Here is a 27,606-nt window from a genome sequence, read left to right as displayed (position 1 = left end):
AAGACGGCTGCCCCACGCTGGCCAAGGAAATGCTCCGTACCATCTGATGCCGTGCAATAAAAGCTGGGGTAAAGGAGGGGGGTGACAACATCGGGAGCTTCTTGGGCAGCCAAACGCCGTCGTGTTTGATGAGCCGTGGAAGTGATGAGCCACTGGAAGCGGCTGAACGCCTGCCAGCTGATGGGAAAGGGTGGATTCATTCCTCGTTTTGCTTTGTTTGTGGGCACAGCTTGTACTGTACCTAGTAAACCATTATATTTCTGACAACCCCTGACTTCTCGCATTGTTCCCTGTCGGGTTCCCTCCCCGTCCCACCGGGGCAGAGCGAGCTGGAAGCAGCCGCGCGGTTCCCAGCCCCCTGCCAGCTTTACACCACAACACCCGCTCACACCTTCCTATTCCTCCTGGCTTTTTACTTTACACACAAGCCCCAGAGGCGATGCAGAGGGAGCAGGAACCGAGATAAACACCGAGCACGGGGGAAACCGGGATTAACGCCGCCGGGCGCTGGCTCCCGGACCAGGGGGGACTCGAACCCGGGACCTGCGGCCCCGCGGGCAGCCGCGCTCCCCCCTGCGCCACGCCCCAGACGCCGCAGCCGCGCGTGGCTCCGGGGCAGGGCGCGGGGCTGGGAGCCCGCAGGACCCGGGTTCGAATCCCGCCGCGGGCGGAACCGGCCCCGGGGGGGGTCCTAAGGCCGGGCCCTGCTCTGCTCTTCCGCTTCCTTCCGCCATCAGCGGCGCGGCGGAAGTGACGTCGTCAGCCGGCGCCACGCCCCGGTGACGAGAGGCGGCCGGAGCCCGGCGGGGAGGGGAGCGCGGAGCGAGCGGCGCCATGGGGGGGGGCGACCTGGTGAGGGGGGGGTCCGGCCGGGGCGGGGGAGGCCTCGGGTACCGGTACCGGGCCTTGAGGGATCCCGACAGGGCCTCGGGGGGGCTGGGAAGGGCCCTCGGGGTGCGGGCTCTGGGCCCGTGGGCTCCTGGAGCAGGCCCCGGGCCTCCGGTACCGGCCCCGGGCCTCGGGGTGTGGGCCTCGGGCCCCGAGGGATCGGGGCAGGGCCTCGGGGTGCGGGTTTAGGGCCCGGTTCCGTTCGGGGGGGGGGTCCCGAGGCCGTTCCCCGGCCCTTTATTGGGGCGCTGAGTCAAGGCCCTGCTGTGGTTGTCGCCCTCCCGCAGAACCTGAAGAAGAGCTGGCACCCGCAGACCCTGCGCAATGTGGAGAAGGTGTGGAAGGCCGAGCAGAAGCATGAGGCCGAGAGGAAAAAGATCGAGGAGCTGCAGCGGGAGCTGCAGGAGGAGCGGGCCCGCGAGGAGATGCAGCGCTACGCCGAGGACATGGGCACCGTCAGGTGAGGAGCAGCCACAGAGCCCACAGCACGGCACCCACAGCCTGCTGGGCACCGGTGCTGCCTGGTGGGGTGCTCCGTGCCCTGCTGGTGCCCCTGAGGGACGTATTTTCTGCACTGTTTTTAACGTGTGCAATGCAGAAAGTTTTCTGTTCACCTTCGTAAGCCAGCGCTTTAAGTTTTACCTTTTAGTTTTACCTTTAGAAGGGAAAAGTTTTACTGTTAGAGCTCTGTAATAGAGAATAAGACACTCTTGTTTGCAACAGGAAAAGAGAAGAGAAGCTGGAGTGGATGTACCAGGGTCCTGGGGGCATGGTCAACAGAGAGGAGTACCTGATGGGTCGCCCCGTGGACAAATACGTCTTTGAGAAGACAGAAGACAAGGATGCGGGCTGTTCCAACGAGACCGGGCTTCTCCCAGGCTCCATTTTTGCCAAGTCTGGTGCCAATTCTGTTCTAGACATGGCAAACAAAATCCGTGAGGATCCGCTCTTCATGATAAGGTACCAAACGTGGGGGTGAAAGCAGCAGTAGATCAGACAAAACGTTTGTGACAGTAACTTGATAAGAACTATCTTAGTTCTTTACGTATAGAGTGCTGTTAAATTTGTTCCTCAAAGTTTTATCTGTTAGTTTGTGAGCTGTAGGTTGTAGGTGCCAGTCCTGGCTGCAGAGAGTTCACCAGCCACTTACATGACTAGCAGGCTTTTGGTTGTGTGTTCTAGGCACAGCAGCAATTCAAATAACGTGCTTGAGTCAGTTTGTTGCTTTTCAGTAGTTTTTCTAACTTGAATTCAACAAAGATTGTCATTCTTCCTTGATTCATCTCTGCAAACTTCTGTCACCCTCATGTGTGTGTGAATTGATCTGGTTTGCTCTGAGAGTTCAGCCATTTAACAGCGTTGTAGCCCAGGGGATGGTAACAGGACAATTTTTGTTTACCCTTCTAGTTGTGCTCTCGTGGAAAAGGACAGACTTCATCTTAGTTGGGCCTGTTTTGCTGAATGTACCAAATTTACCTGTTTTTCTGCTTTATATGTTTTTAGAGGTCGTTCTTGGGGTCTTAAAATATACTTTGAGTTGCTTGCAAATACTAGTTTAATTTTATTTTATTCTGCTTTAGAAAGAGAGAGGAGGAGAAGAAGAGAGAAGTTCTGAATAATCCTGTGAAAATGAAGAAAATCAAAGAACTGGTAGGTTTGTCTCCGTACTCCTTCACAGGCTCAAAGCACTGAACCGAGGACAGGTTCATAGGTCAAATTAATATTTAGGAGAAGGAGCTGAGTTCCATTTCCTGACTTTCATAGGAAAACAGAATAAATTCAGCTTTGTCTGATCCCTGTATAATAGGACAAGGTTCCTTATCAGTCTGTCAGCAACAATTAATTTCTCGTCCTTTTGGATTCAGTGGTATTTTTCTCTTCCTGCTCCTAAGCTGTGCTTTTTTAGCTAGTGATTTACTTACTTTGCCCTTGCCTTGTGATGCTGACTGCACGAGTGTAGGGACAGTAATTATTGCTAATGAGATAGTGTTTTGCTTTATAGCTGCAAAACAGCTTGGATAAAAAAGAGAAAAAGAAGAAGAAAGAGAAGAAGAAGAAGCACAAGAAACATCGACACCGCAGTTCTAGCAGTGAAAGTGCCAGCAGTGATGATGAGAGAAGCAAAGCTAGGTATGTTTTGAGGTGTTGTAATGAAAATATCTCATGTCCTGTTTCAGTTGGCTGTTTTTCTTGTCTTTCTAATCCTCTGCAAGCCTTATCTTTCTAATTAACGCTCTTAATTTGCCTAACCATTTCTCTATTGTTACTTCATTGTTTTTGCATTAAGTTATTTTTATGACATTTTAATGTAAAAAATATTATGTTATTGAGCTCATCTGCATCAAAACTACTGCTCTGTTTTCTCGTTAGGTCTCAGAAGAAGATGAACAGTTCCTCCTGGAAACCTGCTCCTACCAAAGTCCCAGGATATGGCTTACAGGTAAGGACCCGTGTTTCACACAGCTTTCAGCAGCAAATTCCTGGGTTAGGGAAGAGCAAAAGTTGAGGCAGCTTGTTGCAAGAGGCTGCTCCACCAAGTAGAAGGGGATTATGATTTAAGAAAGTTCAATTTGGAGCCATCCAAGCCTTGAAACCGAAGCTGTTCAGATGCTGGTAGGACATTTATTCTCTCTGAACTCAGGTTAGGATTTATTTTGTTTCTCTTACCAGGGTCACACGTCTGTTTAAATGCTGTGCTTAATTGTCAGAACAATTTCAGTATGATACACCGTAAGTTAAACTGTCTTATACTGTCTTAAAGGTGAAGCCTTTAATAAGAACCTAGGAAATGAGATAAGTAAACACAAACAAATGTTTTGTGTGGTTCCTGCCCTTAGCCTAACCTGAGGTCTTCTCTGTAGCCTCGCTGTGATGCTCTCAGGGGACATCTGTCCTGAAGGTCACTTTTGCATTCCAGGTAAGGGACTCTGACCTGAGCCACAAGTCTCGGAGTTCCCCAGCTGCCAGCCAGGAGAGGGCCCCCCACAAGCACCGGGATCGCTCCAGGTCCAGGAGCCAGTCCCGCTCGCCGCAGAGACGTGGGAGCAAGAAGAGCACAGAACAGTCGGGGAGCAGGGGATCGAGGTCTCCGTCCAGGCACAGCAAACAGTGAGTGGGGCTGACATGGGAAACATAAACCAGGGGCTGCTGGTGGGGGTGGTTCTCAGGAATCAAAAGCTCTGTTACTCAGTCTCCTCCTGCCACCGTGGTCAGTCCTGGGTGTAAAGGCAGGAGCTGCACAGCTGTACGAGTGCAGAAACACACAGGTTAGCAGCTGGAGGGGCCCTGTTGTCTGCAACGTGCTACTCGTTTGCAACAGCCTCCTCCTGGGTGCACACATTAGGCATTGCTTATGACTGTACTTAATTTGGGTCCCTAATTTCCTTTAGAAGGTACTTGTAATTGCTGAATTACCCCTACTAAACGCTGATAAAATCAGATACCAAGTGCTCATTGCTTGCTAATGAAATAATTAAATCAGATTAAAAATATGACTCAGTACACGATTAGTTTGCATTAACATTTGCTTACAAAGCAGCCAGGTAACGGTCCTGTAGTTCCAGGAGAGATTTTAGTTTCAGAATGCGTACAAAAAATCCAGGTAACGTTTAGAGGTGTAATAAGGTATGTTTTGTTCATCTGTCCTAAAAAGAGGTATTTTTGTGTTACAAACAGCAATCGAGAGGAGAAAGGAAGAGCCAGAAGCCCTTCCCCTAAAAAGAGCTACCGCCGACAGCACGTTCCAGGGTACACGAGGTAAGCAAAACGTTGTCCCTGTGCTTTTGGGGGGAAGTTGCCCCAAAGACTGTGAAACAGTTCAGTGTAATCTGTGAATCAAATTTACTCTGCTGTCTAAAATAGATTGTATCAGATGTCGAGAAAGTCAGACAGAGAGTGACGAAGTGCTCAGCTCAGTGCTCTGGAGCTTGGTTGTTCGTTAACTCCTTGGACAGCTTCCCAAACTGATTCACGGGGCTGCTGGCTCGCCATATGTCTCATATCACTTTGCAAGGCAGTAATGCGAAGAAAGGCTTTGTCCTACGGGCTGTTAATTAGAAGCATTCTGGTTTACTGTCATCAGGAAAAGGTGACCTTGACAGCATCACCTTACCAGTCAATGAAAAATGAGAAGGCTGAAAGGAAGAGAAAAACAGCCTTTCCTGGGGGCATGGCAGAGCAGAATGCTTAGACTTGAACTTGCAAGCTTTGCTGATTGGGTACCAAAGGAAAAGCCATGTTATGACCCTCAAAATTAGAGGTGCTTAACTCATAAAGAATGGAAAGGAAGAGAGGGTTGTGGCCTAGCAGAGTTTTATTTACAGTAGTGGTGTTTTCTACACATCTAGAAAGATCTCTCCGGAGGAACTGGAGCGTAAACGCCAGGAAATGATGGAAAATGCCAAGTGGCGGGAAGAAGAGAGAGCAAACAACCTCAGGAAACACCGAAAGGAGGAGGAGCTGGAACGAGAACTGGAGAAGCTGGACTCCCGGGATGGAAAGTTCTTGCAGTGAGTGTCTTTATTATCTGCATTTTCATTCCAGGGAAATACAGGCCACATCTTCTCAGGAGTGGGTGGTGGAACCAGTGTTTGAGATGCTCAGATTATGGTGTAGATCTGTCTATATTTTTTTAAGCAGTAAAACTAGGGACATCTAGTTCTTCCAAATTCTGTTAATTAATCCCAAAAATATTGTAAACTTCTGTGGTAACCTCAGTGCTCAGACCAGGAGACTTGTGGTTAGTTATTTTTCTCTATCCTGTAGAAGTGCCTGGGGTTTCACAAGCAGATTTTAAGTTCTCTATTTTTAGGAGCTTGCAATAGCTTTAGTCCTGCAAATCCATCGGGAGTTTGTGTGCCAGGGGCTTGTGGGACTGAAACCTCTGCACAACAACATGGACCATTCTAGTGGCATGCCATTGTGGCACATCGCTTTTCCCTCGTTTGCTTCCCAGAAAAGCAATCAACTCCCCTGTGACAGATGCTTTTATAACTAATAGTTATATTTGGAAGATGGAGGAGACTTGAAAACTACTGAAAATACATTTCTAAGCACAGATAAATAAAGCATCAAATATGCTACAAGCCAAACTAAAAGCTAGTCAGTTCCTGCAGAGCAGACTTTAATGTGAAACAATTTGCTGCTTTCTATTTTAGATTCGTTTAGGTAGACGACTTGGGGATAACGAAGCCTGCTAGAAATGGTGTTACATTTGGAAAAAGAGTCTAATTTCTTGATTCGTTATTCTTTCTGCAGTCGCTTAAAACTAGAGAGCGCGTCTACTTCCACTCTAGAGGACCGAGTAAAGCGCAACATCCACTCCCTTCAGAGAACTCCCGCGGCCTTGGAAAAAAACTTTATGCAGAGATGAAACTTGTTCTCCCCCTGCTCCTGTGCAGGAGCTAAGCGGACACGTATCCCCAAAGGTGAGAGGCCTCCAGCCCAGGCTCACTGCTCTCTCCAGGACCAGTTTCCACCTCCCAGAGAGGTGCTGGATTTCTGTGCTGCGGGGTGCTCCGGACTCCTGGCGCTGCGCCTCCCTGGGTGATGCCCTCAGCCTCGCCAACACACCGTAGCTGGAGGAGCCGCGTGCCCTGGCGTTCCCTAGCCTAGTGCCCGAGCTCTCCCTGTTCTCTCCACCTCGCGTGGTTCTGTTTTGTACATTGTTAGCGCCAGGCTCTGCGGGGCGGTAGCTGCTGCGTCAGGCTCCTGTGGGCTCCTTTGGCTGAGCGAAGCCCTGCTTCTGGCAGCCCTCACGGCCCACCCCGACCCCCTGCGGGCCCGGTGCGTGGCACAACCCCGGCCCGGGGGGGGGGGAGGGGGGTCGTGCCCGGTGGGGGTCGCTCCCGGTGGGGGCAGCTCCGGAGGGGAGGGCAAGGAGCGGTTTTGGCGCCGCACAGGGTGCGGGTGCGGGGTCGGTGCGCGGCAGCAGAGGGCTGTGCTTGCAATAGAGCCGTTCCTACCGAGCCGTCCGTCCCGGAGCCGTTCTTTCCGCGCCGTTCGTGCCGCCCCTGCCCCTTCCCGTGCCGCTGGGGGGGCGCCGGGGCCGTGGAGCCGCACCGGGGGCGCCTTCTAGTAGCGGCCCGTGACGTCAGCAGCGGCCCATTCATAATTCCAGGCGCCTCGCCGCTCATTGGTCCATCCCCACGGGGGGGCGTGGCCCAGGCGGGGACGTCCCGCCAGCTGGGCGAGACCACCTCGGGGCGGGGAGGGAGGGGGGGGCGGGTTTTATCTGCCCGTTCTTTTTCCAGCGGCCGCTCCTCGCCGAGCCGCCCGCCGCAGCCCAGCCCCGTTTCGTTTCGTTTCGCTCCGCTCGCACCGGGGCTGGCCGGTGACCGGCTCCGTTTCGCCGCCCGTTATTTATCCCCCCCTTCCCCCCCCCGCTCCGCAGCCGTGGTCCCTCCCAGCCCCGCCCCCTCCCTCCGCCATCTTGGCGCCCCCTCAGCGCGGCGCCGCCGGGGCTCGGCCGGGCGCGGCGGAACGAACCACTGCGGGGGCAGGCGGCGGGGGGGAAGCTGAAAAAAAGACAGGGAGGCGGGGACGGAACCACCGCAGCGAGGCGGGGGGGGGGGGGAGCCGAGGGGCCAGGCCGGAGCCGGGGCTTGACAGGGGCTGGGCGGTACCATTGGGGCTGTGGGGGGGGGGGGGGGGGGGGAGGCGCCGCGCCGGGCGGGACCATGCGGTAGGGGAGGGGGGGGGCGCGGCCGGGGGCTCGGGGGCTCCGCCATGGCCTCGAACTGCGCGGGGGGCTCGGCGGCAGCGGGGGGGGGGGGGAGGAGGAGGAGGAGGAGGGGGTGGAGGGGGGGGGTGGGGGGGTCGTGGGGGGGCTGAGCTCGGCGTTGAGCGCCAGCAAAACCAAGACGAAGAAGAAGCACTTCGTGTGCCAGAAGGTGAAGCTGTTCCGGGCCTCCGAGCCGCTGCTCAGCGTCCTCATGTGGGGGGCCAACCACACGGTGAGCGGCCCCCGGGACCCCCCGGACCCCCCCCGGTTCACCCCCGGTCCCCCCGAGCCCCCCCCGGTTCCCCTCTGGACCCCCCCGGTTACCCTGAGCCCCCCCAGTTCCCCCCAGTTTCCCCCACACCCCCCCGGTCCCCCCCCCTCCCCAGGCCCTCACCAAGGGGCTCCCACCCCCCCACACCCCCCTTATATCCTCCCCACACCCCCCCCATCCCGGCCCCTGGGTGCCCACCCCATGAGGGGGGCTCCATGGAACCCCCCCCGGTCCCCTTGAGACCCCCCCCAGACCCCCTCGACCCCTCCTGCCCCCCCCCATCCCCGTGTCCCCCCGGGCCCGTCCCCTCCCCAGTTTCCTCAGCCCCCCCCCGGGCCCTCCCTCAGCCCCCCCCAGCTCCGCGCCCCCTCCTCAGCCCCCCGCCTGCTCACTCGGGGCCCTGCCTTTTTTTTTTTGAGGGGGAGGCTCCCCTTCATCCCCCTGCTTCCCCTCGTTGGCTGTGCGGGAGCCCTGACGTCTCCCAGCTCCATCCTAAAACCCTCGGGCACCGTTTGCCACCCGCCTCCCTCTGCTTTAGGGCTCTCAGCTGCCAGGACCCCGGCCCTGTGCTCCTGGGGCCCAGCCTCAGTTTCCCCCGGGGGTCGGTACCGGGGGCAGCTCCCGGGGAAATGCCTCCGGGGCCACCTCCGCTGCTCATCCCTAAGAGCAGCCCTAAGAGCTGCCCGTCTTCATGGTCTCCTCTGGAAGCCTCCCCAATCTGTAGGGGCTGGCACAGACCCGGCACGGGAAGGGCAGCAGGGATGCAAGCAGTGGCTGCTGCTCCGGGAGGTGCTCCGGGTGCCCAAAGGGTTCAGGATCCTCATCCCTTCGGTGGATGCACCCTCAGGTTCAGGGACCCGTTTCCCTATTGCATTAACGGGGGTTTCCTAGAGAGCGAAAAGGGTCTGGGTTTATTTGCAGAAGCAAATAACGCTCTGGAAACACAGAATTACGTTCCCAGCTCGCGTGACAATGGGATGAGAGCTCCCAAGCGCAGTTCAGCGCCGCATTGTCTTCCTCAAAGGATCTTCCCAGTGCTTGCTGCTCGCTGGCTTTGATCAGCGATGCTGTTAGGAGCTGGGAAGAAACGGGGAAATCGGGGAGATTCCTCCCGGTTCCGTTTGTGGGCTCCTAGGGCCGGCTGCTGCTCGGTGGCAGCGAGATGGCCCCTTTGTGGCTGCCCAGTGCTGGGAGCTCTGGCATCATTTTTAGGCTCGGGGTCAGGGCGCTGTAACTTTTGGAGCACTTGGTGAAACGCTCGGGCACTGGGAAGGAGGCAAAATGATGGCTGTGGGGGAACGCTGAAGGCAACGAGCTGCATCGGATGAGTTTATTAAGGAACCGCTGCCAGAAACGAGCACCATACCCCGAGGGGCTGGGGAAGGGTTCAGCAAACTTCAGCCGTGACCTCCTCACCCTCGGGCAGGCACCCAGCGTTTCCCAGCAGATTCTTTCTTATTTTATTCCTCCAGCTCGCTGCCGCTGCTCTCGGCTTGCGTTGGGGTGAGCCTTGGGGTGCCACGGGAGCTGGCGTGGCCGTGCCGGAGAGTTTGTGTTTGCTCAGCACACCCACAGCTGCGCAGAGCAGGGCGAGGTGTTGGTGTCCCGCTTATCCAGCAAGCAGAATTGCTGCTGCTGCCCCAGCAGATGGGTCTGGGCAGCCCGTGAGGACCTTCAGGAGAGGCTTTGAACATCGTTAGGTATCTTATGGGGGATTCTACACCCCAGTTTTTCAGGGCGGGGTGGATCCCGGGGCTGTGGGACCTGCCCCGGGGTCCCTGCGGCACAAAGCGCTGTCAGAAACGTGGCGTTGGGATGAACTTTCCCGTGGACGAATCGAACAAACAAACAAAGCGAGCGTTTTATGCAATCCTCCGTCTCTGCTGAGTGAGGAAATTCTCCTGGGTCCATTAAGGCAGCCTGGCAGCGGGTCGGCCCTGCCTGGTGTTGGAGCAGGCGGACCCGCAGCTGCTGCGAGTGCAGGAGGAGAGGGCTGGGGAGCACCGGGAGCAGCCACGGGGCTGGAGAGGGGCTGGGGAGCATCTGGAGCTGCGATGTTAGCGCCTGGAGAGCAGGAGCTGGGTCTGGAACACCTCCTCCAAGCGGTTCTGTGCAAATCCTGAGCTGGGTCCGGGCCGTCCCGGTGGTCCCCAGCCAACACTGAGAGCAATCAGAGCCAGGGTGGGGCCGAGGCTGGCGTAAACGGGGCCAAACGTGGGTGGTGTCAGCCCAGCAGCCGGATTTCCAGCCAGAAAACCACGGAGGGGAGAGGACCCCGCGTGGGATAATGCAGATAAGAGGAGGGAGCCGAGTCCTGGAGCTTCGCCCTCGATTTCTGCCTCTGTCAGCTGCTCGCCAGCGGTGAGCGATCCGGGAAACGTGGAGATGGCTCCGTGGAAGCTCTGCTCGTGCCTGCTGTTGTCATGGCACTGGGGGAGGCGACGCAGCTCCGCGGCTCCCTGCTCCTGGTGCCTCCTCGGGAGCCCCCCGGCAGCGGGGGGAGAGCCTCGGTGGGGCGCGACGCCGCTCCTCCCAGATCCCTGAGGGTCTGGGGATGCTGGCAGGCATTAAAAAAAATCCCGTTTCTGTTGCAAAGGGGGTGATCTCCTCTGCTGGTGCTGCAGATCTCGCCCGAGGCCTCAGGGTCCTGGCGGAGGCAGCAGCCGATCTCCTCGGCCCCGCAGGAGCGGCGCCAACCGGCACAAAGCGCGGCTCGTTGGCATTCGAGTGCAAAATTGGGATTTGCAGCACGCTCCTGCCCTCTCTGCGGTGTTCCCGGTGCTGCCCTGGCTGCAACAAGCACAGAAGCATCTGCCATGAATCGAGAAGGGGAAGCCCAATAAATTGGGACTGGCACGGGGCAGGCAGCAGGGGCTCATCCCCTCCAGCTCTGACAGACCTGCGGAGAGCACAGCACGTGGTGGGGGCGATGGTAGCCGGTGTTAAGGGCTTGGTGGGTCCCGGGGGACCTTCTTTTAAAGCAGGGCCTCCAGGAGCTGCTTCCCTTGGGGGAAATCAGGAGGGAGCTGCTGGGAGGCAGCTCAGCGAGCAGCGCGGGGCTCAGGAGCCAGCACCGCTGCAGGCTGCAGGTAGGAGGCTGAATCTTTGTGCTCCTCAGCCCCGTTTGCCCCCCGGGGGTACAATATTGCCTGCTCTGCCCGTGCTGCAGCCCATCAGGGTGTGGGGCTGCTCGCCAGCAGGCTTCTGAGTGCTTTGATCCCAAAGAGGAGGCTCCGCGGCCACCGGGAGCTTCCCTCTCTCTCTCAAGGCACGCCGGCATCCCCAGGGCGCTGGTAGAAATTATTGACTCCAAGAATCAGCTTCCACAGCACGGGGGTTTGTTGGGCTGGCTGCTGATTAATCATGCTCTAATTCATGGAAAAACGGGGGGTTTTCTCCCTCTCGCCCTTGCCTGGTTGTTCCGTGCTGAGAGCTGCCAAGTTTTGCTGCAGATTTGGGTTCGTCTCCGTGCTGGTGGAGGTGATTTTTTTGCTGCCTGTCTCCCAGCTGCTTCCTCAGGGTGCTGTGAGGTGGAGCTGGCATCCAGGAGCTACCTGGAGGTGCTGGGCTGAAAGGCAGCGAGAGGAACAAAGCGTTGGGATTTTCCTGCACGAGTTCCTGTCGTAAAGAATCCTGGAGAGGAGGCTCTCACGCTCCATCATCTGGATCCTGTTAGCAAACAAATCGCGTTTTCCCATCCATTTGCTAATGGTAATTGCCACTTTGAGGCTCCAGTCAGGTTTTGAAACCAAATTGTGCCTGGCCCATCCGTCCTGACAGCTGTCCCCGAGCGGCACGGGGTATGGATGTGTGATTTATTGACAAAGGAATTGGCTTTGGCGGCGGGGACAAGTGATCAGCCGCGGATAAACCAGGGTCCTGCTGACCACTGCTCCTCTGCTGCCAGGCAAAGGGGCAAGGAGGGAGAATTGGGGCTCAGGGGAGAAGGGGGGGGCTCTCCTCTTGCCTCCCTCGCCTGCTGCTGTCCTGACACCTTGTCACCCGCTGCCTTGTCCCCTGCTGGGACAGCTCCGGGCACGGGGCTGCCCTTTGGTCTCGGAAGGAGGTGAGAAACCCGCTGAGAGTCATGAAGCATCCCTGCAGCAATGCCTGGTGAGGACGCCAGGCGGTTTGTCTGAAATGAGGCTTGGTTTTAAATCCCCTGGGACCCTCCCAGCCCGCTGTGTGCCCGGTTTTCTGCGAGGCCGTCGGGTTTGTGCCCTGCGTGCTGTGAGCTGGGGCAGGACCAGTTTCGTGGGAGCTGCTGCAGGGTGCAGGTGGCAGCAGCAAGATGCTCTTCTCGGTGGTGCTGTCAGCCCGGGGCTGATCCCCGTTGGGTTGTCTGTGCTTTCTGCCCAGCGGGGAAATGGGAAGCTCCTGGCGTGAGGAAACCCTGCAAAAACTGACTTGTGTGCAAGAGGATTCAAAGACAGGTTTGGTCTGAAGGGCTGGATGGTTTGGAGAAAGCCAGCACCGCGCTGGCACCAGGAGCTCGTGCTCCACAGCAGCACCTCCGAGGTTTTTACAGCTTTAGACCTCTAAATCCTTTGCAGGAGGGCATTGTGGAGATGCCCCAGGCACAGCCCTGCCCGGGACCCCTCTGCCCACCTCGAGGCCAGCCCCGTGGAGAGCTCCCGAGCTCCGGGCACGCTTGGTACGGACAGGATCCACCCGGGGGGGGACAGCGGGGTCCCGAGGGAGCGCTGGGCACCTGGGTGCTGGGCACCTTGCTGTGACCTTGCCTCCCGTGCCATAAATGCCCGGGGCCACGCTCTGCTATATTTAAGCTGCTGCACGCCGCTGCCTGGGGAGAAGGCGAGAGAGCAGACGTGTGCCAGGCGCTCGTCACGGCGCTCCCCGAGGCTGCTCAGATTCCACCACGATAAGTGCAGGAGAGGAGCCCTGTGGGGCAGCGCTGGCCGCTGCTCTTCTCTGCTTGCTTTGGGGCCAGGTTTGGTGTTTTTGGGTGGTGTTGCTGTGATGCCAGGCCCTGCCATCTGCAGGATTGCCCCGCGAGAAGGCAGGGCTGGGGTCTCCCCTACCCACGGCACGGGATGGGGGCTTCTCCTTCCTCTTCTCCTGGGATCTTGAGAAAAGCATCAAGCACCAGAGTTGTGGGAGCACGCAGGGCACGTCCGTCGTACTGAACAAATCAATCAGTCAGCCCCAAACCGTGCTTCATCTCAGGCTGGAGGCAGCACCTCTGGCTTGGCACAGGGTTAGCAGTTTTCTCTTCCCCTTTCTGCCAGTGGGAAGGTGACAGCAGGGGGCTCGCTGGGGCTGAGACCTGGACCCCGGGGTTTGGGAGACTCCCACCGGTGCTGTTCCTTCTCCTTTTCCTTCTCCTTTTCCTTCTCCTTTTCCTTCTCCTTTTCCTTCTCCTTTTCCTTCTCCTTTTCCTTCTCCTTTTCCTTCTCCTTTTCCTTCTCCTTTTCCTTCTCCTTTTCCTTCTCCTTTTCCTTCTCCTTTTCCTTCTCCTTTTCCTTCTCCTTTTCCTTCTCACCCAAGGGCTCACTCAGTGCAGGATGAAGCCCGTGGCTGAAGCCAGGGGGGTTTTGGCCTCCTGCTCTGCTGTGATCACAGCCCAGGGAGGCGTGTGACGTGATTTATGCATTCCCCACACGTCCTGAAGCACTTCATGGGAGTGCTCAATGCTCCTGGGTGCTGCTGTGAAGGAAAAATACTGGGCAGGGCTTCAGGGAGCACCGGCGGGGCTCTTGGCGGAGCGGCGGCCGCTTTCCTTTCCGCTGCTCTGCTGTGTGGGATGGCAGCCTCTGAAAATAGGCACCGTTCCTCTTTGCGGCGCGTGTCTGTGTCTTTCCAGTCTGACGTTTGTTAAATCTGGTCTGGTTTTTCCATCGGGAGCGACGGGGAGAGGATGTGAAAAGTGCCCACCTCGTCGGGGCGGCCTCGTGCGCCTCCGTGCCCCTCGCGGAGCTGAGCTGTGCCACGGATCCCGCTGCAGGATGGTTTCTTCCTGCTTCTTTTTGTCTCCAGCTCCTTGGAGGAGACGTGGCAGCATCTCCGGGCTGTTTGTGCACGCAGGGAGCCCCAGCCCTGGGCTCCGTGTCCCCAGGCTGGCAGCCGGCACCCCATCCCTGGGTGGCAGGAAGGTGCCGGGCCTGCTGGGGGTCACCCGTTCTGCTGGGCTTTGGGTGCTGGGAGCAGAACCCGGAGCTGGCAGCTGCCAGAGCTGCCTGCAGCTCTCCAGCACTGCCTGCTCTCGAGCTCTGGCTCCTCGTTAGGGCACTGCCTGGGGCAGGGCAGCCCAGCACCACCAGCAGTGGTGGCCGTGGGGTGCTGCGGCGTGAGCCCGCCCGTAGGATCCTGGCTGAGCGTTGGTTCTTCTGCTCCCCTCTGTCCCTGTGGCTGCCACACATGGCTGAGGAGCAAAAACAATCGAGTGGAGTGACTCATCCCTCCGGAGAAGGTGGGATAAGAGCAACCAGAGACAGCAAACATGGAAACAGCACCCGCAGGGAGCTGTGCGGCGCTGCCCGCTCCGTGTGCCGGCTGCTCGCGCTGAGGGTGCTGCCCATCCGTGGCTTGTAGCACTGAGAACTAGTCCAGAAGTGATGCAACACTTCCCAAATAAAGGCAAAGGGGAATTATTTGAGACATGAAATCTGCCGTTTCTTGGTCTGTAGGTTGGGCTCGATTCTAAGCTGGATCCTAAACGATCAGAGGAAAGGGCTGAGGGTGGCTGGGGAGCACTCGCCCCATGATCGATTCAGTGAGAGGTGTCTGAGCAGCCCGAGGGGTTACAGCCCTGCAAAACCAGCTCCTGGGGCAGCTGGCGTCCCGTGAACCCATGGATGGTAGCTGCGGGGCGGTGGAATTTGGCGGTTTTGAGTCTGCTTTTCCTTTCTCTTTCAGATCAATGAACTCAGCAACGTTCCCGTCCCTGTCATGCTGATGCCCGACGACTTCAAAGCCTACAGTAAGATCAAGGTGGACAATCATCTATTTAACAAGTAAGCCTGAGCTCCACAGCTTATTTGTAACTAAAACCCTTTGTGTAGGGGCAGCTGGTGGGGTGGAGGCCTTTGGGATTTGTTCCCTGCTCTAATGCCAAGAGGATCTGGCGCTGCCAGGAGCACGTAGCAGGACACGGGGACATGGTCCTTGTAAGGCAGGCACCCTCATCCACAGGGCCTCTGAGCCAAGGCTCCTGCCAGCAGTCCTGCACCAGATGACTTCTGCAGGCATCCAAAAAGGGGCAAACATCTGCAGAACGGGGCCCTCGTGGGCAGGAGGGGGCTTGGATATCCGGGGTGGGTGATGCAGTGGGAGGCGAAGGGAGCCTGGTTTCACCAGCTGATCGTTTCACAAGGATCTCTGCTCTGCTTTGCCCTAGGGAGAACTTGCCAAGTCGCTTTAAATTTAAGGAGTACTGCCCGCTGGTGTTCCGAAACCTCCGGGAAAGATTTGGGATTGACGATCAAGACTACCAGGTAGCTTCTCTCCTCTCCCTGCCCTCCTGAATCCATTCTCTGGGACAGAATAACAAAGCTGGGGGAGAAAACACAGTACCAACATTATTTGTGGTCAGTTTTTTGGGTTTATGATCACGGTTTGAATGGTTTTACCGTTGTCCCCCAGCAGCGGAGCAATCACAGGACGAAAAGATGATCCCTGCTCTGAGCTCACAGTGTGGGCAGGGGCTGGGGGATAACAACGAGCCAGATCTGCAGGGAACATGAGCCTGTCGTGTTTCTGTAGGTTTGGGTGCTGCTTTAGGTGCTGAATTGGGTTTGTCCGGGTGGCTGCTGCTTGGGGACACATCCACCAAGGCCGGGGGCTCCAGCTTGCCTTGGAGAGGAGCCGTTTCCTTCTATTAACACAGCTGGGCTTAAATCCAGTGAAAGATTTAAGCTGCATCTGTGCCAGCAGGGCCACCCTTGGGTGCAGTCTCACGCACAGGAGGCTGTGCAGAACCCGCTGCTCAGAGGCCACTTAGATGAGGGGAAAGCCAGCAGGGCAGAAGAGGGTGGCTTTGATCGCTGCGTGGCCTTTAGCCGGCCGAGTGCTGGGTAATTAAAGCCCTTATCTTTGGCACTCCGCTGCCCTTGATACAGGCGGGCATGGTGCCAGCACCGAGTGGCCGAGGGCTTCAACCAAAATCCTCAGCAACCTGCCAGCACAGAGCGGCACGTTGGCGGGGCTGAGGGCTGCAAGCTTCGTGCTCTTTCTGTTCTGTATTCCCCGTGAATCTCACTGGGCTGCTTCTCCCTGGTGGTACGGCCACTTGTGCGTGTGTGTGCGCCTTCCCCACGACTCTCAGAGGTCTCCCCATGTCTAGGTTGTTGCCTGAGCAGCTCCTCTTCTGAGCTTGATGGAAAAAAAGAGCTGGGTTTGCTTAGCTTAGTGAGGAACTGGGTGTACCCCACCTGGTTCCTGGTCTCGTGGCACGAGGAGCAGATGCATAGCACCTGCACCTCTTTTCTGCCCCGTCCCCAGACCCAGGGGAGAGCTCTCGGGTCCCTCCATGAGAAGGGACAACCTCTGAGGACACCGGCATCGGTGCCAGGGGCTTTTTGCTTCTTTTTCTGTGTCCCAGATTCACCTCTGCTGGCTGCTGGGGACCGTCCTCCTCCTCTGCTCCCTGCCCCTCCATGCCCCTTAATGCACTCCTTGCATGCAGTGAAGTGATTTCTCCTAATTATTCTTTCTCCCCATCCATCTCCTGTAGTATATTTTGGAAGTTTTTTTCTCTTTGTGTTTAAGAAGTGGTCAAAACCGTAGGAGGTGCTGTAGGAGCACCCCCAGCCCTCTTGGTTCCCATGACCTGGTGTGTCCTTTACACCTCACTTGTTGCTCCGAAGGATTGCTCCTTCCACCTCGGGCAGAGCCGTTCGGCTGTTTAAAAGTGTCTGGTTAGAACAGAAAGCAGAAAACATTTATCGAGCTAAATTCAGGTGGGTAAAATGCAGTGGGAATTGAGCCAGGATGCTAAATATAACGCTCCAGCTCTGGAGGAGGTGGAAATGACAGGAAGGGAATGAAGTAAACCTAAGGGCTGGGAGTTTGGTAATGTCCATATGTGGTCACAGTTTCTGCTTCCCATCTCCTCCAGCAGAAACGCTCTGTGGTTTTGAGGTGAGGGGTGATTAAACTGTGTAGCACGGCCTCGTTTGCAAATGTCAGCAAGAAGTGAGGGTTTTTTGTTTGCCTTTATTTTCCTGACAGCTTCTAAAGCCATTGGCAGGAGCAGAGTTTTTCCCCTGCTTCATTAAAGTTTTAAAGGCTTTAAATGCCTCCTTCTGAAAGGAAACCTCTGGGCTCGCTTGCAGCGTGACACGGTAAATCCCTCGGTCGCAGCAGGCTCTGCTCGCTCTGTCTGCAGAAGAGCAGGCTCCCTCTGCTGTCTGCTCCTCAGACAGCTGAAAGGAGGCGAGAACGGTGTAACGGGAAGCTAAAAAAATACATCACGGGCTGCTCTGCCAGCCCTGAGACCCCGAAAGACATCACCTCGAGCTAACGACTGCGGTTCAGGTGTCATTGCTGCTGTGTCTGGGAGCACAGCTGTCCCCAGCTGCACCAGTGGCGAGGAAATACCAGTTTGAGCCTTGTACTGGGGGTTGACAAAATGGCTCCTGAGCACACGCAGGTAACTGGAAAGTGGTTTTTGAGCAGTGGCAGAGGAGCCTGGCAACCTGCTCGGGTTAGTGTGGGAGAGCAGTGGTTGAACAGAAGGATGGGGCTCACAGAAAGTCCTCCCACCTGGGCAGAGGGATCGGGGTGGATGAGAACAGAGCGTGGTGTGGCTCAGGGAAGGAAGCAGGCAGCTGCTCTGCGGTCTGCTTGGGATTTTCCAATTGTGCTGCACGGACCAAAAGGAGCTGCAGTGCTTCGTTGCTAAGGGTGGAGACAGGGAGATGAAGACAGATGCTGCTGGTTGTTGGAGGAACAGCCAGGCTATTTATACTCACAATCCGTTTCATCCGATTGTAGGAATAACTGGCTTCTGCTTTCTGAATGACCTGTGAAGAGTTCCTGAGACTTTTGCCAGCTTGGGCGTTGCTTTGGGGTGGGAAGGAAGGCAGGCCGCTCATTCATTTTGTTCCCTTTTCACTTGAACCCTGGAAATATCCTGACAGCTCTTTGTTTCCCAGGAGGAAATCCTGAGAAGTTTTCACAGAATCACAGAATTTATAGGTTGAGAGCTCTAGATCATTGAGTCCAACCTCTTTTGATACTGCCTTCTTAAAAACCAATTAGTTAAAGAATAAGAATAATAATCTTCAGAAGTGCATGCCAGGTGCTGGAGTAGGACAATGTTAACAAAGTGAAGGCCTAGGTGAAAGCTCTGAACTCCACGTTCAGACTTCTCAATAAGTCAAGTGGGCTTTAACCTCAGCAGTGCTGAGCTCGAAGATGTTTTCTGATTGTCACAGCTGGTTTGTGTGTGTGCTCGGGAGCTGGGCTGGGACACGGCCACGGCTACAAAGGTGAAGCATCACATCCCTGGGCTGGATTTTCTTCCAGAGCCAGGCCGTGGAGCTGGTCCTGGTCACCCGTGCCTCGTCTGCCTTCTGAGACTGCTCTTCTTGCTTCTCCAGGGGGGTGGCAGCTCCTGCCTCTCCTCCTCCTCACATTTCTCTTCTGTTTCCCTCAGAACTCGGTGACACGAAGCGCCCCGGTGAACAGCGACAGCCAGGGCCGCTGCGGGGCCCGCTTCCTCACCACCTACGACAGGAGGTTCGTCATTAAGGCGGTGTCAAGCGAGGACGTGGCGGAGATGCACAACATCTTAAAGAAGTACCATCAGGTAGGGGGAGGCTGGGACCCTGGGGGGGGGAGGTGGCAAACGGCTCGGGCTTGGGATGTGCTGGAGAACCGGAGCTCGGATGCGCAGTGAGCGACCTGGCGGAGGTTGCAAACAGCTTTTGCAGAGGAAAGCAGTGTTGTTCCTTCACACCTGGGAGCCAACTAGGGCTTGCCAGCCTGCTGCTTCACAGCTCTGAGTCCTTCACAGCTCACCCTGTCCCCTACCTCAGTGAATGATGAAGTTCCCTGAGCCCTCTAAGCTCCGAGCTCAGTGCTTTGAATGAGCATTTCCAAAGGGGCTGGGGAGGAGGCAGCTGCTTGCAGCAGGGAAGAGAAGCAAGTGGCACCACTGGAAATGTTCTGCCTTGGCCCGTGTTAGCTGCCAGCCCTTTGCTCCTTAATTTCAGATACATTTGCATAACCCCAAGAAGTGATATTGGCCGGTGCCAACAGCAGACCTGCCCTGCTGTGTCCTGTCGGGGGTGGGCTCTGTCTGACAGTGCTGCCCTTCTCTCCCCTTCCCCAGTTCATCGTGGAGTGCCACGGGAACACCCTCCTGCCCCAGTTCCTTGGCATGTACCGGCTCACCGTGGATGGAGTGGAAACCTACATGGTGGTTACCAGGAACGTGTTCAGCCACAGGCTGACTGTGCATCGGAAATACGACCTGAAGGTGAGCGTCTGGGGGCAGTCACGGAAAGGGGGGCTCCTTTTCTGGGTGGGAAAGAGTTGGTTGTTTTAACACCTGCTAGAGAAGGTCCAGGGCTTTGCTTTTTGTTCAGGTTTTGGGGTCTCTGGCTAGGGCTTCACTTAAGACTCAAATATCATTCAATTCCCCCATTCCAAGCAATCTGTGCTACACCAGGGAGGTCTGCAAGTCTGTCTCAGGCATGAAAAGGGATTTGGTACTGGCTTTAAAGTATTGGAGGGGGGAGACATGTTTTTTTGTTTGTTAGGTGGTTTGTTTTTTTGTGTTTTGTTTTGTTGTTTTGTGTTTTTTTTTAACCTGCACAAAGGACTTAAATGCTGTCAATAAATTCCTCAGGCATATAAACATGGTGCAACAACGACCTCTTTATTCTTTTGCTAGGGCTCAACAGTATCCAGGGAAGCGAGCGATAAGGAGAAGGTACGGACTGTCCCCGAGCAGCCTTCCCTTCCTCCTGGTCTTTGGAAGCAGGTGGGATCCCACTGACTTCCCTCTTCCCAAGGGGTGCTGAGCAGGGAAAGTTAAATGGGCCCTGAGCAATACCCTGTGTGTGTGCCACCTTCCAGGCTGTGCCCAGGAACTGCTTAGGCAGAGATGGTACAACCCAGCCCAGCTCTTCTCCGATTCTTGGCGTATCTCACCATGTTTGTAAAATTGGCTCCTGGTGCCGTTAAGGGGAACCTGCAGCCAAGAATCCTGCCCCTGAAAACTTGGGCTCTGACACTGCCGTGGGAAGTCCTGGTACCACTTTTCTGTTTGATTTGCACACACACATGGCCTTTGCAGGCTGGAGACCATAGAGGAATCCCATTTCAGCTTGTCCCAGAATTAGTCACTGTCATAAGCAAAGGAAGTCCCTTACGCCAACAGCCCTGGCATGAAGGCACAGCTGCACGGTGCCCAAGTATCCCTGGCTCACTGGCTGTTTAGTCTCTGGCTTTTTCTGCTCGTGCAGTTTGTCTCAGACTATTCGTGTTGGATCTATATAAAGCCACCGCACGCTCATACATCATTCTGAGAAGAAAATAACTGAATTCCCAGTTGCACAAGGGGTTGTATCTTCTATATCCTTGAGAACTCCTCGGGGCCCGTTGCAAACAAATTCCTCAAAACACAGTGGTTTTAATTTTTTCTGCAAGTCTTCAGGGAAAGAAGCATTTTTTTTTCTTCCCCCAGTCAGAAAACAACAAAATGCATTTCTTGTCTATTCTGGGAGCTGGTTGGATCGTCTCTGGCTGGAGCCCAGCTGTCAGCCTGCAGCACATCTCCCTGGCAGTCTTTAAAGCTGAGTTGCTCTCTGTCTCCCTTCACCTCCCCTGAGGTACAGGGAGCACACGGATGTGCTGTGCTCTGCCTCTTGCGTTTTTCATGCTTAGTGGACAGGATGAGGTCTTACAAACAGGCAGGAGATGTTCTGGTGCCACCCCACGCTCGGTCTCTGAGCATTATCAGCACGTGGCTGAAGGAGCAGTGTACCTGCCTTCCTCTGGGGCGTGGAGAATTTGACACGGGGTTTTTGTTTTTTTGTTGTAGGCCAAGGATCTGCCAACGTTCAAGGACAACGACTTCTTGAATGAGGGTCAGAAGCTGCACGTTGGGGAGGAGAGTAAAAAGAACTTCCTGGAAAAGCTGAAGCGGGATGTGGAGGTAGAGTTTCCTGGGGACAGCTTTTACTCCCAGTGTGCCTCCCACACCTGGATTCTGGGGCCTCTGGCCCAAGCAGTGCAGCAGGGGCTGAGCAGCAGGTCGCTCCTGCACCAGCCAGGCAAATCAGTCAGGATTGTGCTGGTGGCAGAGGGCGTCCGAGGGCCTGGGTAGATTCTGTGCAGTAGAGTCTAATCTAATTAGTAAATAATAAATAGTCTAAAAATGAATAGTAAATAATAAGTAGTCTAATAAAAGGGTTTAGCTTTCACTACTGCCCTTTCTTAGGGAGATGTTGGGAGGGGCCGGACTGAGGATTTCTGATCCCACATGGAAACTCTTTTCTTTTTCTTTTCCCCACTCACCTCTTTTTCCCAGTTTTTAGCTCAGCTGAAGATTATGGACTACAGCCTGCTGGTCGGGATCCACGATGTTGACCGAGCAGAGCAGGAAGAGATGGAGGTGGAGGATCGGGCAGAGGATGAGGAGTGCGAGAACGACGGCCTTGGAGGCAACCCCATTTCCTCCTACGGCACGCCCCCCGACAGCCCTGGCAACCTCCTCAACTACCCTCGCTTCTTTGGGCCTGGGGAGTTCGATCCTTCTGTGGACGTCTATGCCATGAAAAGTCACGAAAGTGAGTACTGTGGAACACTGCCCCGAAAAGGGTCTGGAGGGCAGGGGGGTGTCCTCTGGCCTGCCTGAGCTACATGGAGCAGAGGGCGGTCACAGAGGGACAGGGACCCTGCCGAGTGTGGGAGTGTTGAGTTTGAAAGGTTGGAAGTGATGCTTGGAGAGCAGTTAAGTGTTCAGGGAGTGTGGGGGACTCTGCTGTGCCCTTTCCAGTCGTTCTCTGCCCTTCCCCAGCCTCCAGCTGCCTTGCTTTCTCTGCTGGTCGCACTGACACAGACCTGCCCTGTGTTTCTTAAGGAGGGGGGGTGCAGCCGGGCTTCGCTCACAGCTCGGGGTGTGCCAGCAACTCTCTTGCCTCGCTAGGTGCCCCCAAGAAGGAAGTGTACTTCATGGCCATCATAGACATCCTTACGCCATACGATGCGAAGAAGAAAGCTGCACACGCTGCCAAAACGGTGAAACATGGGGTAAGCAGCCTGCTGCCTGCAGGGAGGATGGGCTCTGGGGCTTCTGCTTTGCCTGAGTGCCTGTGTGTGTGTGTGTGGTGCCTTTTGACACCGATTTTCTACCAGTATGGGAATCCTGTGGTGATCCCATGTCCAAGAACTGCTGTTCCTTCACTGTCTCCTCAGCCTGTCTTGGAAGATTTTCCCTCTGGTTGGTGGACAGCAAGACCCGAGGTTCCCTGCTCCTTCCTGGAGCAGAACAAATAATTACCATGCCTCTAGTCTGCCTCACACTGCATTTGGGGCCAGGCCTCTTCCCTGGCATCAACTTCGAACTTCCCAAAAGGGCTCAAAAACCCCAATTTAATGGGACATGAAGTGTTTCATGCTCTTCCTCTTTTAAACCGTAAAAGAACAACTGCAATGCTTTGACTCGGTGATCTGCAGGACATCCAGAAGAAGCTAAAATCAGCTTGGGGGATCTCTTTAGACCTTTTTTTTTCCTAGAACTTGCAGGCTCTGTTGTGGGTCTCTCCCAGCACAGCCAGGCCTTGTCCTGATCACTCCCTGCTGTCCTCTGTCCCCCACCCGTTGGGTTTGCCTCCCGAGGAGGGTGTTCTGACTTGTCTCCTCTCTGCCTTGCAGGCTGGGGCAGAGATCTCCACCGTCAACCCCGAGCAGTACTCGAAACGCTTCAACGAATTTATGTCCAATATCCTGACATAGTCATCTTCAGCCTTCAGCGAAAAAATGAAGAGAAGAGGGGCTACTTCCAACCAGAGAACGCAGCCTGTGACACTAAAACAGACACTGTAGCAGCTTGTGGGGTGTGTGTGTGTGTGTTTGTGCGTGTGTGAGCAAGGGTGAGTGCATGGCACTGTGTGACTTACGAGAAAACTAATTCTAGGTGCACCCTCCAACAGTCCACTTGACCCAGGTGGAAAAGTGGGTTTTTGTTACAGAAGTGCCCAGACGTAGATTCGAGGGCTTTTTAAAACAAGAAAAGTGCATTGTTGCTGCACTGCTCTTTCTAATGACGTTTTCTCCTCTCTGATCAAGAGACTCCCGTAGGGATATGACATGTGGCACTGTACAAAAGGGTCGCTCTAGATCACATCCAGTGAGAGTGAAGCAGTGCCTGATTCCACAAACTACTACTTTTTTTTTTTTTAATTATTATTATTATTGGACTGTCTTTAACAGAAAGACATACGAGCCCTTTTATTTCCCTCTTGGTAGGAATTGGAAGGAAAATAGCTCACCATTTCGAGGACGGAAAATATTACTCTGATAAGGAGGAGTCGCTGAACTTTAGGTAAATTCAGACTGGGACACTTTATATTTTTTGGTTAATTTAAGTAACAAAACCTTTTTTTTTTTTTTTTTTTTTTTGTAACTGCACTTGATTTACAAGAAAGATGAGGGAAATGAACATCTACCAAAGATGATCGCTTAAAAAGGTGTAACTCCTAGAACTTCAAATGACAATGTGAGGAGTAGCAGAGACATTGCACAACCTCAGACGATGATGTGCTCAGAGCCAGCGTGCTTTAAATTGGCCAGCTATGAAGAGTTTGTGAAAGAAGAAGCAAAATGTGTTTTGTGCCCGTAGGTTTGGGATAGTATTTGACTATCTGGAACATTTCCCTCTTGCACCTCAGTCAGGAATTGCCATGTCTCGTAGATTCTAGCTTCACATTGCGGTTCTGCCAGTGTTAATCTAGCTAATGTTCAGTCTTCCTTACTCACCCGATCTGCAACAGGTACTTGAATTTGTTTCCTGACAGAGGTTCTTTGCCTGGTTGGTTTGTTTTTGATGGCAATGTGACTTGCACACGAAGGAATTGGACTCGCCACCCGTGGGGAGTGCTGGGGGCTGGGGCTGGAGCCAGTCCCGCTGCTCAAGAGGACTCAGGACTTGAGCTGGGATGGCTTTTCTCTTTGCTCCATGCCCCTCTCTAGAGCGACAGTCAAGGAGTGGAAATATTCGAACACTTGCGCCAGATTCTCCCCCGATCCTTTTCCCCCCCAGACTGGGACTGATCTGCGTGAATCCCGTCCTGTTTTGTCTCCAGAACGCTTGTAATATTTTTCACAGCCAAGCTTGTCAGGCTTGCTTTGGGTTTCGTTAGCTCCGCTGCACAGCAGTTACAGATCTTTTGGTTCTTTTTTTTAATCTCCTTTTTCTTTCTGAGCAGGATTTAGTGTTTTGAACCAAACTCTTGCAGTTGAACCATGTTGCTTATCTGCCTTGGAACTGTTTTCACATATGCCTTTGTTTCGGGAATAAGCTCTTCTGAATGTCTGTCCTGTGCTGTAACGCTACAGTTTGCTGTGTGGAACTTGGTCCTTTGGAGAGATAACTGGTGCTCATCCCATCCTGGTAATTTCCCTAGACTAACACTAGCTCTGGTCTGGATTCTGGATGTGGGGCTGGGTGTTTGTGTCCAGACCCCCACTCGCGCTGTGGATGCCGCAGGTCTCAGCTTCCAAGGGGGCAAAAAGGGGGCTAAAGAGTCAGCCCGTGGGAGTGCACTGTAAATAGGGTGTCTGGGAAGCCACACGTGAATATCGGGGGTCGTAATGGGATACGAATCTTTACTCATTCGTGGGTCATTCCCTTTGACGTGGGACAAATTTCTTCTGCCTCTGTAGTCCGGTCCCTGTTTGGGGTAACGTGGGGGGCTAAGGCACCGCTGTCCGAGAGGCCGGAGAGCCTCGTGTCTTAAGGTGCCCAGCTGACAAAGCCACAAAACAAATGCAGGTATGAGGACACCTTGAAAAGGGAGGACTTAGAGGGTATTGTCAGCTTAGTTTTGTGGGCATTATATCGGTTGCTCTTCTCTTAAAAAAATAAGCACTTACATTGACTATCAATTGGAAATTAAATACCAATCACTTTTTATTCCTGACAGTTTTAAAAATCTGCATTGAATCTGCAACTTTGGCCTGGTAAGTTTGCCGTTCTCCTTTTGGGAAACTAGCTTGTATTTTTTAAACTGTTTATCCTTAAAACATGTGTTAAAAAGGAAGAAGAAAGGGGGGGAGGAGAGAGAGGGAAATCAGTGAACTGCAGACATCCTACGAGGAGACACTAAAAACCAAGCAACCCAAAGACAGAAGAATGGAGCTTGTGTAGCTAGGAGCAACGATTTCATTCAATGAAATTAAGATGCAGTTAATTCCTGCAGCAGTCTTTACAGAACTCCTGATCCCAAGGGCTTAAGAGCAGCTAACTGTATTTTCGTACTCCGCTCTGAACAAACTCCTGCTAGAATTAAATTGGATGTCTCTGGCCCGAGTGATACAAAAAAGCCCCATGAACTCCATTCACTTTAGCACTTCCCCAATTCTGCCACTTCTGTCAAGTTGCCATACTGTGTGTATTAAAGTAATTAAATGCAATTTTCTCACTTAATGATGTATTACCCAGGTATGTAACTTTGTTTAACGTAAGCATTTTGTATATTGTTTACATTTTGAGAGGTAGCATTATGTTAAAAATGCTAATTTTTGTTTCTAGACAGTATTTTTATTACCAGAATAAGAGGTGAAGCTGCAAATATTTGATTTGTTTTTAAAAGGGACTTTTTCTTTTCTTTTTTTGTTGTTGTTGTTGTTTTGTTTTTTAATCTTGTTTTAGGTCACTTTTTTAACTCAAGTATTTAAAAAGAAAACCCAGCCCTTTCAATTCTGGTTTTACAACTGCTTGTGCTAGTTTGTTGTCTGTTTCTGGTGTGAATTTAGTTCTAGTTGGCTGAATGTAGATATTTCTGTCTGTAGCATGTACCCTGCGGAACACTTTACACTGAAGTGCGGTTGACTGACAACCACCCTCGGCTGCAAGAGTTGCAGTAGGTAGGCAGCTCGCTCTGATCCCTGGCGTAGTGCAGGATTTCTCAAGTTGCAGTGCGATTCTTTGGTCAGCTGGAGTTTCAAAAAGGAAGAAAACTGTAGTGGGCAGAGTGACTCCAGTGCCTGAGGGCAGGGTGAGTGTGTGTCAGAAGGGAGCTGCTCGATCCATCGTCCTGCCTGGGCTGGGGGCCTCTCTCTTTCTGAACATGGGCCAAAAATGTCCAAATTTAAGGACTACAAACTGCTTTGAAGCCAGAGCTTGCCTCTTCCCTGCTGAGATAGCTCCTAGGGCATAAAGAAGAGTAGGAGAGGAAGAAGGCAGAGTGCAGTCACTGTTTGAGTGCTGTTCTGCCCCTTTAGTGCAATAAAAACCACTCGAGAACGCTGATGGGTCACCCTTTAACAGGAGCCCCATGTTTGGAGGTAGCAGGCAGCACCCAGCCTTCGTGTCAGTGCCAGGCAGCTCGATATGTACCAAGTGTCAGTGGGAGTTCACTTCTCATGGCCAGGAGCAGGGGAATCCTCCCCTCTTGGCTCACAGACAGTCTCTGATTGATCAGGTTTTAATTGTAATTGCCATGAGCACGAAATAGCTCACAAGGAAAATTCTGGGGCAGTAGGTGACTCCTGGGTTCCTGTAAGTGAGGCTGTACTCCCACATCTGAGCATCCTGCTTTTAATTTGGTTTATCGTAGCCAGCAAGAGCACTACAGCCCTTGAGTTACTACTTTGTTGTCTGGGAGAAAAGCTCTGCTTTCCCCTCCAGAGCGCTGCCCCAGCTACTTCCAGTGGGAACTGTGATGGGGTCTCTCCTCTTAGCCCAGTTTAAGGCATGAAGTGAGGCTGTATGGTAGTTATGGGCCGTGTTTGGTGTAGGGGACGTGTCTCAGTCTCAGCAGCTGCCTCCCAGTCCTGTGACTACTGAGCAGCCTTTATGGAAGCTTCCCTTCAAGCTGCACACAGGTCAAAGTGTTCAACCCTGAGGTGGTACAGACCTTTCAGAAGTCAGTGTGTGTACTAAAACTTGGTTTGCAACACTGCGTAACCCATCTGTGACAGATCGTTACGATGCTAAGCTCCAAAAACAAAACAGCTCTCTTCTCCCCAGCCGTGTCTTAATGCCCCGTTTCAGGTTTGCCTGTCACCTTGCCCTACTTCTGCAGAGCCATTCTCCAGTATCCATATTAGCCACTACTGATTTTCCTTGCTCTTTGAAATGAATTCTTGTGTAATAGCAATGGCAACGCGTGGGGAACCAACTTCTGGTCATCCGTCGTTTTTAGTGGTTTCGGTTTTCACCACTCAGAACTTGTGCTGGTCTTTGTTTAGCTGCACACCGCTAAATGCAGCTGGATGGAGTTGTGTCAAGTGAGTGTATTACACACAGGTTACAAGGGTGGGCAGGGCTAATCAGTGCAACTGAAAAAATGTGAATAAATTAAGTTTAAAACTAAAAAAAAAAAAAATGCATTCTAGGTTTTTTCACTGCTGTTTTTTAAATAGGAATTTTAAGTCCTCTGTGCTTGTCTGTTTGCTAGGAGCAGTTTGAGACACTGTTACTGTTTTGAAATGCATGCATGTTACAAGATGAGTCTCCAACCAGAGAAAAATAAAATTAAAACTTTGTGTACATCTGTTCCTCATTGCGGTGCTGTGTAGTGTTCTACTG

At 53.8% G+C, this 27,606-nt stretch overlaps 2 protein-coding genes across 5 annotated transcripts; both read left to right on the top strand.

The window, feature by feature from the left end:
* Positions 1-695: 695 nt before the first annotated feature.
* Positions 696-6,854, top strand: CWC25 (CWC25 spliceosome associated protein homolog). Its single transcript, XM_068660683.1, has 10 exons — positions 696-852; positions 1,176-1,348; positions 1,612-1,848; positions 2,469-2,538; positions 2,891-3,018; positions 3,259-3,328; positions 3,806-3,996; positions 4,564-4,644; positions 5,235-5,396; positions 6,145-6,854. Exons 1-10 carry the CDS (start codon positions 835-837, stop codon positions 6,257-6,259), a joined length of 1,245 nt encoding a protein of 414 aa, XP_068516784.1. The 5' UTR covers positions 696-834; the 3' UTR covers positions 6,260-6,854.
* Positions 6,855-7,672: 818 nt separating this feature from the next.
* Positions 7,673-27,567, top strand: PIP4K2B (phosphatidylinositol-5-phosphate 4-kinase type 2 beta). Of its 4 annotated transcripts, XR_011089886.1 has the most exons (12): positions 7,682-7,841; positions 14,757-14,854; positions 15,238-15,334; positions 18,499-18,651; positions 19,177-19,323; positions 19,741-19,779; positions 20,893-21,006; positions 21,382-21,640; positions 22,000-22,103; positions 22,728-24,465; positions 24,998-25,034; positions 25,866-27,567. XR_011089886.1 is itself a non-coding variant. In XM_068660686.1 (10 exons), the coding sequence occupies exons 1-10, from the start codon at positions 7,821-7,823 to the stop codon at positions 22,806-22,808; spliced, it is 1,113 nt and encodes a 370-aa protein (XP_068516787.1). In that variant the 5' UTR covers positions 7,673-7,820; the 3' UTR covers positions 22,809-27,567. The 4 variants fall into 4 exon arrangements, 1 of the variants encoding a protein (XP_068516787.1); XR_011089885.1 differs by having other exon boundaries at positions 24,998-27,567; XR_011089884.1 differs by having other exon boundaries at positions 22,728-25,034.
* Positions 27,568-27,606: the final 39 nt, after the last annotated feature.

Source organism: Anas acuta, chromosome 25 (assembly GCF_963932015.1).
Source record: "Anas acuta chromosome 25, bAnaAcu1.1, whole genome shotgun sequence".
NCBI lineage: Eukaryota > Metazoa > Chordata > Aves > Anseriformes > Anatidae > Anas > Anas acuta.
Note: the sequence above shows the minus strand (reverse complement) of the source record. Positions and strands in the feature narration are given on the sequence as shown.